General features: G+C 37.1%; 1 protein-coding gene across 2 annotated transcripts in view; it reads right to left on the reverse strand.

Annotated features, from left to right (window-relative positions):
- Window positions 1-13,758, reverse strand: part of kncn (kinocilin) — a 29,257-nt gene that overhangs the window by 6,054 nt on the left and 9,445 nt on the right. Inside the window, exons 2-4 of one of the 2 annotated variants that reach the window (XM_042086675.1) lie at window positions 8,498-8,665; window positions 5,984-6,052; window positions 1,502-1,573 (exon numbers count right to left, since the gene is read on the reverse strand). In XM_042086675.1, coding sequence (XP_041942609.1) covers window positions 1,502-1,573; window positions 5,984-6,052; window positions 8,498-8,665 — 309 coding nt within the window. Of the gene's footprint in view, window positions 1-1,501; window positions 1,574-5,983; window positions 6,053-8,497; window positions 8,669-13,758 lie in introns of both variants that reach the window. The other variant, XM_042086674.1, reaches the window with a different exon arrangement.

Consider the following 13,758-nt stretch of genomic DNA (forward strand, 5'->3'; position numbering starts at 1 on the left):
AGTGAATATACACACGGGAAATTATTTCTCTAGTAGCTGATGGTAGGCTACACACAGTGCATACGGCAATACACCTGCAGGCGCCACAGACAAGCATAAGTTTATCTCCAGAAGAAAATGTGGATTTCCCAAATAAAGAAATCTCAACTAATACAATATAACGACTTGAGTTATTTGCACTATTTAGGCTATGTTATCGGAATTGACATCCCCGGTGTTATGGAGCCATTTGTCTGCAGCGCAATGTAGCCTACAACATCTCTTTAGAAAATTAATCCAGCCACACCCATTTCCATCATTCACATTTTCCCGCCATTTTCACAAAACTCAAAAGCGAAACTAATCCATCTCCTCCTGTTCATTGATCCATCCATTTGTTCCGATTCCCACAGAATTCAGTAGGCTACACATCATTTACAGACCTAGCCTAACAGATTGACATTTTTGCAATTTTTGATTTGTCGCCTGGTTTCAAAATTAAGTGTCAATCAACTTTTGGGGTGTGGCTTATAATGAAAACAGCCGCCAGACCAGACACTACATTTTCACAATAGGTCCCAAATCAATACATGATCTCACAAAACAAAAAATTATCCATTTCTGATCGTAGGGGGCACATAACAAGCAAATTTACATTTTTTCTCATATCTCTAGAACCGTATGAAATTTTTGACATATTATTCTTTCCACTTGATCCTTTAGTTTAGAGTTCCCGCATCTAATGAATTCAGCCACACCCCTTTCCATCACACACATTTTCCTGCCATTTTCACAGAACTCAAAACACAAAACTCATCTTCAAACAACTTCTTCAGTGACACCCCAAAACACTATTGCGCAGACAGCACACACAGTAGGACTCTCACAAGTAGCAAAGAACAGGCATGACATATGTACTAAGCCTAATGTTCATAGCCTACATCTTGCAACAAACATAAAAACAGTGTAACAATCTAATCTTAAATAATTACTATTATTTCTGTGTGTGGTTTATAGCCTACTGGGGATTCTTACATGCAGATGTCAAAGTTTTTTATTTTCATATTGAAGAGCATCTTAAGAGCAGAGCACACACGTTCACACTACGGACATGTTCGGGAAACAGTCAGAAAAATCAAACAAATCATCTTAGATGAATCTTAGAAAACCCTTGTAAGTGCATGTATCTATCGTTATTGGGGAACCGGGCCCAGACCACTCATTTATCTTGTTAATCGAGTTTTCCCGATGTTCTTAACCAACAAGGGTTTCAGGAAATGGTCCGAAAACCTTAAGACGTTCGTTAAGATGGACTCCGTGAACTACTTAGACATACGACATAGACATTGGGAAACTGTCACTGTCAAATCGAAAGGCTGGTTTTCCAACTGCGGGCCGCTGCCAGCTTTGCTAGGTGCATGATTCTCCCTATGGCAAGTTTTTTACCATCAAAATGACTGTGAAGCTGTTATATTAAGGTAAAAAACGTGCATAGTGCTGTTTTAACTGAAAAACGACCCACCTTCTCGTCTGATGGTTTCCACTGCTTGTTCAAGGACTGGATTTGAAGGCATTGGGTGTACTCTGAAGTTGCCTGGTGGTGTAAGATTACATTGTGCTATTAGTAACTATTACGTGTAAAATTATTTGATATTAAGTATGAACAACTTCATGTACAAAGTGAGTATTTTCTTGGTCATGCAAAGCAGTGTTTCCCCTACGATTACTTTTTTATATATAGTTTTGAAGACAGGAGAAATGTTAAAATAATATTTACAAAAAATCTCCACAGGCTACTAAACAAAGTCAGTGATTTGTAGCCAGAGATGATAGAGTCTGTGGGGGCCCTAAGCAAAAAATCCTAGGGGGCCTTACCGACCAGTGTTCATCACCAATAATAATCTGACACCAACGAAAAATTTATTAAATAAAACCTTTTTTTATTCCAAATGTTCCAAACATGAAAAACCTAAAGAATAAAATAATAATAATAATAATAATAATAATAAATAAAAATAGCTTAGATTGCAACACTTGAGTTTGCTTTTTTCCTTTCCTTTTTTCTGTTTTACAGTTTTTTTCTACACTTTAAATTTGTTCTCTGACCTGTGAAATATTTCAGTGCTATGGTAATTTGACAAGATACCTCAAACAAGGACATTTCCAATTGTACACATTTTAAATAAGAAATGATTGATAATGTGATAATTATTGGCTTCTAATTGGCTTAACTGATTGGATGGTATTAATGTGACAACCTGGTTTTATTTTTTTTATTTTTACTTTATTTTTGTATTTACATTAGACATCCGGTTGTTATGTAGCATAGTCATATTGTACATCATTTGAAAGCTTGGACTCTTGGGAATCAATACCTGACAATCTTTTTCATGTAAAATATGTGTAGTGCTTTACATTGTCAGATTAATCTAACTATGTCTCACTTAAATTTAATCCAAAAATGCCCTCCTCCTCCTCCGGTGCTTCCCTACATTCTAGCTGCAGTGTATATCCTTAGCAATATTCTAGATATAGCATATTGGGTCTTAAAATATTCACAGGAATCCATAGAAATTGAATAATCATGTTATTTTATCCAATATTAGTTGTGCAGATGTATAGTCCATCTTATACACACCAATTGAATTGAAATAGAAATTGCAAAGATTTATATTTTTGTGTAATTATTCCATATTTAGTGTAGTCATTCCATATCAAAACCCCTGAAGTACAATTCAAATACAAGCATGAAACTTCACAGTGTTACCTTTCATTTGAGATCAAGATTATGCTTCTACACAAAGGGGTTCATAGACAGTAAGCATTTCATTGTCAGTATGCATTTTGGATAACCAAAAGTCCTATGGAGAGTTTCCATGGGGCATTTTACAAAACGCATGAGCATACTTTGGCAAATAATGGTCTAAAGTACTCATATTTTCATTCTATATTGATCTACTTTTGAACACAGCTTCACAAGACCTGGTGCTAGGTCTCAGTTGTGTTTCTAACTCATATCAAGTGACCTAGAGGGCTGAAATGTGGTGATTTCAGAGATGCTTGTTATCCGGCAGAAAAAAACAATATTCTAGTCTCTGTAACTCTGTCTCAGTACATTACACAGTTCTTTTGATTGTTTTGGTATTGAGAATTAAGTTGTTAAATTTCTAAATAAGTCATCCATTTGGATTGTTTGTCTTTGAGTTATTGTCACTGATTCATATGATACATTTTTAAGGTGGGTATTTGGTATTTTATTTGGAAATACATTTTGATGTATTTGTGCCCATCCCTGTAACCACTGAGCTAAAATCCCAGGCTTCCAACTCAGCCGTTAGAAGCGTTCCTAAGGTTAGGGGTGTGAGGATTTACACGCGCAACTAGCATGCTAGCTCAGTTCGCCTCCTCACTCCTATGATCCACTGTAACCGAGGTCGTAATTCGTCCGCCGCTCACAGCCCTCGAACCCGCCACCTCAACACACACCGGCATGAGAAATGAATGCTCTAACCACTGAGCTAAAAGCCCAGACTTCCAACTCAGTGGTTAGAAGCATTCTTAAGGTTAGGGGTGTGATTAGCATGCTAGCTTAGTTCGCCTCCGTTACACTAGCAGGATCAAGTGTGTTCTGGTGTTCTTTCTCATATTTGTTTAAGCACCTAGGCTATATGTAAATCGATATTGTAAAAAAAAAATATTTTAAAAATGGACTGTCAGAATAATTTGGCTGGGCCAAATAATGCCAGCTTTGGCCGCCTGTTGCCAACCCATGTCGTAGTAGATTATATCTTAAACTTGAGGTGTTTTAGTGATATTTTAATTCCATGTCAACTGAGCCGACAGGGAGGTTTTTTTTTTTTTTTTAAAGTAGCCTAAATCGCCCATTCAGCCAACCGAGTTCAGAACTGCGTTGGTGTTTATTATCTTCATGACTACAGGAGGAAGGAAGACAGAAGCCTAGCCTACTAGGAAGTGTCTGTGTTAGTTTGAGGACAAGAAACGGTGCATCAAAGAGTCAAAATATTAGCAGCCAAAGAGAATCGTTGATAACAGAACAAGTGACGGTGTAAAATTTGTGTTATTAAACCCATCGACAACACTACGGCAAATGTAAAAATACATTAAGCTAATCGTAATAATTATTTTAGCCACAAGCACTTTGCGATGGAGCATATACAGTGTGTAAAAATTGTATTTGGGGCTTTCTGCTATATGAGAGCTATCACTCTACTAGTATTTCAAGTCATTATCATGGGAAATATAGCTAATGTTCAGATATGCGTCACATTATAATGCCATTGTATAACAATCCTCATAGTAATAGGTATATTTTAAACTTTTCAAATGTATTTATTTGTTGCTTCTATTTTTCCTTCCAACTTGCTGAGGCCCCCCTGGCACCCCCTCGCGGCCCCCACTTTGAAAACCACTGCCCTATGAATCAACCATTACTTTGTACCTAATTAAGCTCCCCATAAATACCCCCTAGAAAACCCCATAAGTGCTATGTCCAGTAAAGTGCTTCGTGCAATAATTGATAAATCTAATAGAGGTAGCCTAAGGTTGTTGGAGTGTTACACGTTATGCTTGGTCCTTAGCCTAATCGCATCGCGATTAACGCGTTATGGCTGACAGCCCTAATGTTAACCATCTCCTTGCTTAGTTAGTTGTAACTGTCGCTAGCTAGCTCAAGTTTATCATCATATAGATGTAACAGACCATGTTCAATCGTTCTGCCAATTAACATTAGCCTATATAACTTCATTGAGTCAATGCCAAACTCCGATGTTGATCCGTCATCACTTTGCACCCTCGATTGACGTTTAGGCCTACCACAGTAGACTAAATATGTGCGGACTCTTTGAACTCTCTTGAACACAGATCCGCTGTTTATAAGGCCATACATGTACAGATGTAGCCTACTGTACAACAGGAGCACACAAAATCACTCAATCATTCAATCTCTATGGAGGAATTGTATTAACTATGCAAAGCAGTTTATATTGCAAAAGACTTTAATTTTAGTTAAATGTACTCAAGTTTTCATTACACATCACTTAATTGTTTTAAAGCAGTGGTTCTCAAACTTTTTCTGTCATTCCCCATTTTGGAGGTGGGGAATTTTCCAGCCCCACCTGACCCTATCAACCGGACAAAATGGTAACGTTAAGATATTGGATCAGATGTTATTTTAATTCATGTCGGCCTGTTTATGACATGATTGTGTGGTTATCTTGTTTTAAATCTATGATCTTCCTTGTTAAAAAAGAAAGGCATTGTTAATCTATTCCCCACTAGTGGGGCCTGCCCCACACTTTGAGAACCAATGGTTTTTAAGGAACCACTGTCCTCAATTTATTTAGGTAAACTCAACTTATCCGGGCTTACAGCAGATATGTAAAAGTATGTACAAATTTGGAAATTATTTGTATTATACAATAATTTGGTGTAAATCATTTCTATAATTACAAATCATCGTTTACAGCTTTGAATAGTGACACACACAATACTTTCAAGACTATATTAATCCCATAGATGTGGCATGAATAGGGTACTAATGGTCCATTGAGTGTTGCATCGTTTTGTACTGAGAACGGTTATTGGAGTGTTTACTTGTTTATAAATGTGGCAATGTTACTGACAGATGAGGTATCAGAGATGAAAATGTCATGTCCTGAAAAGGGGTGTGTTGAACAACTAATAGAGTTATGTGTGAGAGAACTACTTAGACTCAACATTAACATCGCTCTTCAATATTTCCCACTTCACTGCCAACACACACATTTCTCACTAAATTCATTTCTAACAAGCATCAGTTATTTGCCCCCATATATTAGGCCAGTAGCCTTTCTATGTTAACATTAAGTTTCTTCAATAAACCACATGTAATTTTCATCAGCATTGCTCTTAATAATGTAATGCAGTGGTGTGCTTCTGTTGAATGTATGTAAGGGAAACACTGCAAATTATACAACTAGATTTGTATTCATGAGACATATCTTACCCACAGTGGGGAGGATGTGGTGAAAGTTAAACCAAGCTCTTATGAAAGGGTAAACTGAAATAAGGAGCCCTGGAAGGAAAAGGTTACTATTAGAACTATGTTCATCATTCAGACACCAATGCTACACCAAATAAAAGAAAGGTGATCAAATGCAAAGGCAAAGTTGTCCCTCAGCTGTATTTGGAACCAGGAAGTGGGGAAAAAAAACGTAAATACGGTGTAAATAATGGTGGACACATCCACACTTACACACACTGGAAAAAATCCTGGTATCCTGGTATTTAAAATATCAGCCGCTAAACAGATGATGGTGGTATCAGAGGGCTCTCCTGCAGAATGCCAGCTCTACCGCCAAGCTGACAGTGGTCCGGTGGCGTGATGAGTAGTTTTTGAAATCACTGTATTATCTCTCTACTTCTCTTATCTCTCTACTCCCTGGGCCATTCCATGTCAAACCTGTTCAAACCTTTTTTATATCAAGAATGGGTCCTAAAACCAATGCCTGTAAAATAGTTCTATTCAAATCCTACGTCTTCATGTTATTTTCAGCCCTTGAAATTACATCAGGTTTACAGTCTGAAAATCACATTAACTTGTAAGCAATGTTTGGGTATTAATATGAAAAGTATTATTCAACAGCTGCCCAAACTTTGTAGGGTGGAAGACAAACATGTTCTGAACCATTAAAAGTTTGTACAGCGTGCTCATTGATTTTCTACAAGGCCCTAGATTTGGAAAAGAAGTGCATAAAGAGTGATATTAAGAGTAGTATAAATGTGTTTTTGTTTGCATTTGGTATCAATCATTATTGGTTTCTTTCTATAATGTATTAATGTTGTACCAATAATTGAGCTCTCCACATATAATGGTCTTGAAGATTTTAAGGATTAAACACAGGGAAGTTGTGTTTTTCTGTCATCTTCATAGACATATGCCATTATGGTCTGTTTTACTTTCCATCTAAACAAGCATGCTACATGAAGATATGGGATTGTGGAGAGCACCAAGTTGTCTACTGAATAAGCATGTCAACGACAAGCAAGTCAAACCTTTACATGAAAAACACTTAATATTAAAAAAATTAAACCGCTAATGAAATTAACTTTTAACGATCAAAAACGTTTATCGCCTGTAACTATGTAATAAAAGGACATAACAGGAAGATATTTGGCTGATAGAAGGAGGTTAACATGCTCTTTGTTTGTGATCAAAGGAAGTCTGTCATCATTACACTCAAAGAAAACTGGAATGTTTCATTCGTCCGGCGTTTCAATTGTCCTGGCTTATCCTAATGTTCATTTTACATACTAAACTGCCGTTATTCAACTATGACAAGGTAAACTCGGTCTTAAATTCTATGACTCCTTGAATGTATTTGTAACATTTATACATGTGACCCCGCCCCCTCCCAAAGAAGAAATTAATTAATTTGATAATACAAATGTAAGTAAGTGTGTTAAACAAAAATATAAGCAAATAAGCCAATAATGTGCTTTGTATTACAACATAAGACCAAAATAAAACGCTGTATTAGGTTTATTATCACAAACTGAAGGCTACTATATCCCGCCACAGTTTATCATAGTTGGCCACCATAGTTACTGTATGCTAAATGCAGAATAAGCACTTGTAGTGTTAATAATATACAATCCACTGTTCCATTACATTTAACACAGCTACATGATAGCGGTCATTGGAATAGTCACTCCCATGTACCCATCTAGAATAACGTTAGATCATGGTTCCAGGGTGCTTGCATTTTAGATGTTTCATGCATCACCATGAATGTCAACAAGTCTGTCAGCTACATGAATTTGCACCAAAGCAAAGAGGAGATGTTTATCCGGTGACCTACTTAATTATAAAGGTATGAGACTGCCTTTCGTATGGCTTACGGTGCAGTCATCTGCCTGTATTTTCAGTTTTTAAGAGCAGACGTTTCACAAATGCCTTGCTTTAAGAGAAATGTTCAACACTGTTTCACTGGTATTGTCATACCAGAATAATTGTCTTTTGTTCATTTATCAGTGCTCTTTGGGGATCACTGCCACTGTGGAGCTTAGATTACAGCGTTGGATCAAATGTTAACCTGAGGTCTGTGTCAGATGGAATCTCATGGAAAGAGCAGTCCTACTCACTTCAAATTATAGCCCTGCTCATGTTCAATAAATATGTTTTCTTCATACAAGAAAAAAGTCAGAAAAAAAGGGAATGCAATCTTCCCAAAAGAAAGATTTTGATTCTCATGAACAGTAGAAGTTACCATCAAAACTTCCACAATAAGCACTCACACCAGGTTGCCCATATGTTTATGGACATATAATGTAGCAAGCTTGTGCAAAATTCCAGAATTAAATTGAAACAGGCTCTTAAATTCCAATTCAATTCTTGAATTTTACTTGCATTTCAATTGAGGTAGCAAACAGTAAGCAGAATTGCAATTCGAATTGTGCACAACCCTGTAATGTAGATGTCCCAATAGGCTCTAAAAATCATGAAAACTGCTGAACTTACCCAGGCCACCTGCACCCAGGAAGATGCCTCCTACAGCATCAGCATCACAATCTTTAGAGACGCCAATAATGATGCACCCTGCCACAATGCTGAGCAGGGCAGAGCCCACCCGTAGGCCATGGTACTCCCCAATGCTGACCGCGTTCATCCAGCAGGTGGAACCCCCACCTGCTTGGGTTCCAAAAACACACAAATGTCCACACCAGAGAAAGCACAGACTAAATGGTCTGCAATGACTGTCACTCCAGGTCCTCTGAGTTTCATAAACAAATATAGACTACCACTCTCACTCTCACTGACACAGGAACACAAACTACAGGCTCAGAGCCTTCTCAAGATTGGTCATGCATCTTTAAACACAAGGGCTCCTGTTTCCCACTTAATTCATCATGTTGTACAGTGCTCAAATTCAAGCTTGATTTCACCTAATCATGCTAATCAGTTAGAAATGCACACTGAAGAGCTATAGAACATGCACAGCAAACCTCTGATGTCTTTACAACCATCTTTGCTGTTACTCCAGAAGAACAGCGCATAGTCCAAATAAATTAGGTACAGACTCATAGAACCCCTCAGAGAAGTGGTGGGCCTGGTTTAGTTTTCTAAAACTAAACTCATTTCAGAATAGCAGGTCTAGCAATATATAGCAATTCATAAATATTCATTCAGAAGACATGCATTGTAAGTTTTGTAAACCTGGATATCTAACTAGTGAAAAAATACTCTTACTTCTGTGGCATTCTCCTATCTGCGTGCCAAAGTAAATTACACGTACACTTTATTTTTCCAACAACCAAAATGTATTGGCCCTCTTTGTCTATACAAAGTCTTCATGGGATTTAATTGGGGGCCAAGCAGCGAAGCTGCAAAGCCACCCATTGTGTTTCTACCTTTTCTTATTATTGGGGGCCAAGCTACGAAGCCCCATTGTGTTTGTCTCTTTTCTTATTTTGGGGGGCCAAGCTGAGAAGCCTCAATGTGTTTCTTTTCTTATTGGGGGCAAGCAGCGAAGCTGTTAAGCCCCATTGTGTTTCTATCTTTTCTTATTAATGGGGGCCAAGCATCAAAGCTGCGAAGGCCTCCTTTGTGTTTCTTCCACAATAATCACCCACTTTAATAACTTTGTTAAAACTTTACGGTAAGGGTACATGAATATTCATGAATTTATGCATGAATTAATTCATCATTTACGTATTACTTCATTCCTTAATATCTCATGAATCATTAGGAATTTACATGAGTTTATAGTCTGTCATTCATGACCTCGTACATGAACAACACATCAACTAAAGCATTAAGTATGGTGAGCACATCATTATGATTTATGATTTATTAAGAATGATCATGATTTCTTTTTCTGCCAGAAATGTTGTCATCACTACTCAAATTCTGATTTGAACACAACTTGTGCAGTTCTCTAAACACATGCCATTGTTCACACCTTAGTTGAGGGGCCACAAACATGATGAACTCATGAGTAATTAACCTGACATACTGTACATGTAATCATGATGATCATGCTTAAGAAATCATAAATCATGGATGGACCCACCGTACCTAATGCTTTAGTTGATGTGTTGTTCATGCATGAGGTCATTAATGAGAGACTATGAACTCATGTAAATTCCTGATGATTCATAAGATATAAAGGAATGCATAAATCATGAATTAATTCATGCATGAATTCATGATAATTAATTTACCCTTACCGTAAAGTGTTACCAAATCTGGAATAACATCCATTATAATCAACCATATTGGAGCTTACCGACTCAGTTTTAACTTGACGTGAAGTCATAATCCCATAGCCTTCTTCGTTCGAATCTGTCCATTTCTTTCCAACTTGACCGAAGTCATCCATACATTTGCACAGACGTCTGCACTATTTCCTGTCTCTTGATTCGTTTGTAATGGAGGCTGGTATTGTTTTGCCAGTCTCTCTACTGTATTTGAAACTGCAGGCAGGGCCTAAATTTCAGCGCGGGATTGCGAGTATAGCACATCATTTATTCAAGTCCCGCAACTCTAGCCATCATAATGCAAGAAACACATTTTACAGCGCTGTCTGATAACGTTAACCTATGTACGTAAGTCTTGACTCTTTGTAAACAAAACGTCAAAGCAAAAGTGAAATTCTTTGTTCGCTTGTCATGACACACCATTTTACTGTAGGCCTTCGCTATTCAGTTCACCATGCTTACGTTTTCAAAAGCAAAGACTGGTTTGTGTTCTCTCTGGATTTAAATGGCATTCAGAAGGTCAATGAGAAAGCCCACATTCCACATTTTCATATCAACTTAACAGGCCCCAGAAACAGCCTATTCTAAAAGGGATTGAATAATGTGTAAACTGAGAGGAATTTTGCGCAAACAGCTTCAGTGACATGTTTTGTACAACCCATAGATCATTGCCTCCCATAAGATGACGAATCAAAAAGAATAGGTCTAAAGAATTTAAACAAAAAATCCCCCCAAACATGTCCTGTTTGTTTTACTTAGAACTTTGGGACATAGGAACAATATAAAAGACAGGAACAGGTACAGGTTTAAAATATGAAAAATAAAAATATATTTGGTTTAATTAGTAATAAATAAATAATAATGTAATATTCTGTTGTAATGATTAATATTTAGGCTAGGCCTATATTTATTCTCCTGGAAGTAGGCCTACATATTTTAAAACACATAGCCTATGCCTTTTATATTGTTTGTCCATGTTTCTAGTTTAATTTACTTAATTAACACATTTAGTAAATTGTGCTTTAATGGTGTCCCTTGACAGGCATGTTCCTCATCTCATCTTAGGCTAGGGAACAACCTAACAAGACTGCTACATTCAAATTTGGCAGTTATTTTGAATTTAGGACAGGGTCTGTGGTTTCCTAAGTTAGGAAATTCCTAAGTAAGGATGGTTCTGCAATGGCCAAATTTCTATCTTAAGGCATAGGATTTTTCCTCAATGTAGTTAGGTAGGAAACATACTTCTGTAATACCAGAAATCTTACATGCCATTCTAAACTGAGATAAGATAGGATTTCAGCTAGGAGTTAGCCACTTTCTATATTGAGTCCCCAGATAATCAGTGATATCACCTGTGTTAATTGCATAGGTAGAAGGAATACATGGCATGCCTTTTTCTTTCCTGGGTTTGTCCACCTCTGCTAACTTAACTCTTACTGCAAATTTACACTGCAAGCAAGCAAGAGTGAAACATAAATTTATCAATTTACACTTCCTCGTCTCCATTTTGTCCATATATATCCATGTGTACGCTTCACATATGCTCCAAAAATAAAAGTAAAGCATGTATGCTTTCCTCTACTCTTCAGGCCATAACGCATGCATAAAGCACTGCTTATGTAAATTAATACAGGTGGGCCTAGTTTGTCCTGAGTTTGTTAACCCCGAGTTGGGGGGAAACTCCGGTTTTCCCATTCCATTCCAGTAGGAGACCTAACTCAAATTTTGGGTCTGTTAACACAGTAACTGACTCTGTGAACATTAAACTTTAAATTCATTAACAAATCCAGTGTTTCTCCATATATCCTCCCCCCTACTGAGCTGTTATTGCACACATGACATGAGTTGTCATTTTTCTCGTCTATCAGTCCAATGCAAGGGCCAATGAATTTGCATAGGCTACAGCCAGGGCGGATTTTAAGATACAAAATATTAACCTTAATCAAACGCCAAGAAGCCTATTCCACCACTTTTTTTTTTTCACCCAGGCTAAAGCTAATTGCCCATTAAAAGTAGCCTAATTTAAAATGAATCTACTGTATTAAACGCATTGCCAGGTGCAGCAACATAGTAGGTTAAAAAATATAAATGTATGAAAATAGTAGGCTAGGCTAACCTTAGTAAGCTAAAGTTTTTGGTGGCTTGTGCCATAAAAAATACTTTGTGCTGTTAAGGTCATTTTTAAGTCACTGGTCGGGAAATATAGCGTAGGGTTCAGAGGTGGGCACATCAAAAACTATTTTGTTACAAACTACAAATACTAGCTCATAAAAAGTAACAAAATAAAATACAAAATACTGATGTGAAAAATGTATTTAATTAAAATACAAGTAATTACACATTTGAAAATACAAAAATACCCACACAATAATCATGGTATACCAACTTTTAAAAGAAACTACAAGGCATATTATTGAAAACGTATCCCCAAGAGACAAGAAAAAATATGTTCGGATTGGCTGGCAGGAGCCTATTAATTCTGTACATTGGCGCTCCTATGAAGTAGATTTGGTAAAAAAAATTTTTATCACCGTCTCATATCAATGTAAACGATGATTGAACTGACAACAAGCAGGCTTCGCAACAGTGGAAAGTGATAAAGTGAAATGAAATGAAAGTAGTACAACAAATTTCACAGGTGGGCCTCTTTTTAAACTGAACAGCATTTCCCTTTTTGTGCTATTAATGCATGCTTGTTGCCTACATACATGGCAACATGGGGGACAAACAAAATAACATCCTGTAAGGTGTCCCAATATACGGAATTAATTAACTTGGTGGAGAAAACTCCACTGTGTTTCGCATTGGGGAGGTCTTTGCCTCCATCTCCTCCATTATTTCTGCATAGCAGGCATATGTTATCCCAAATCCTCATGTCAAAGTTAAGTGGTTTTAATACTGTCCTGTAGTGAGAGTGAACATCAGCTATAGGTACTCAAGATCATCGGGTCAAAGATCATGGTCATATGGGGTCCATGTCCTAATGTTCTCCCAGTAACATATCTATATCATTTTCAAATGTTAGTCTTGTAGCACTTGACACACCTGAGAATTCAAGCTCCCGAAGTTAGTTTATTTTTAATTTTTTTTTTTTTGTTCTAAGAGGATGATAAAACAGAAAAGACAGATCTAATGCTTTTATGTTTTCTACATGGTGACATAAGAGTGACACACACAAACAAAAAAATGTGGGTGTCCTTGCAAAGGGGTGATAAAGTTGACTTTTCTTTTCCTTTTTTCCAACTTCAGACATGTCCAGAGGTGATTGTAAAAGAGAAAAGTCGGATCTAACACTTTTAAGTTGGTCACAATGTGGCATACCACTGCAAGAATGAATGGGTTTACATTTCATGCTGTTGTTCCAAAAGGGTAATAAAATTGGCATTTTTATTGGCAAATCGTTATTAAGGTCAACTTGGTAGCTGAATATAGTGAATTGCCCAAGGGATATCACCGGGCACCCTCCCCATTTTGATTGAGTAACCCCTAGGCAACAAGAAACAGCAAAGAAACTTTAACCGA

This window comes from Alosa sapidissima, chromosome 3, assembly GCF_018492685.1.
Source record: "Alosa sapidissima isolate fAloSap1 chromosome 3, fAloSap1.pri, whole genome shotgun sequence".
Lineage (NCBI taxonomy): Eukaryota > Metazoa > Chordata > Actinopteri > Clupeiformes > Clupeidae > Alosa > Alosa sapidissima.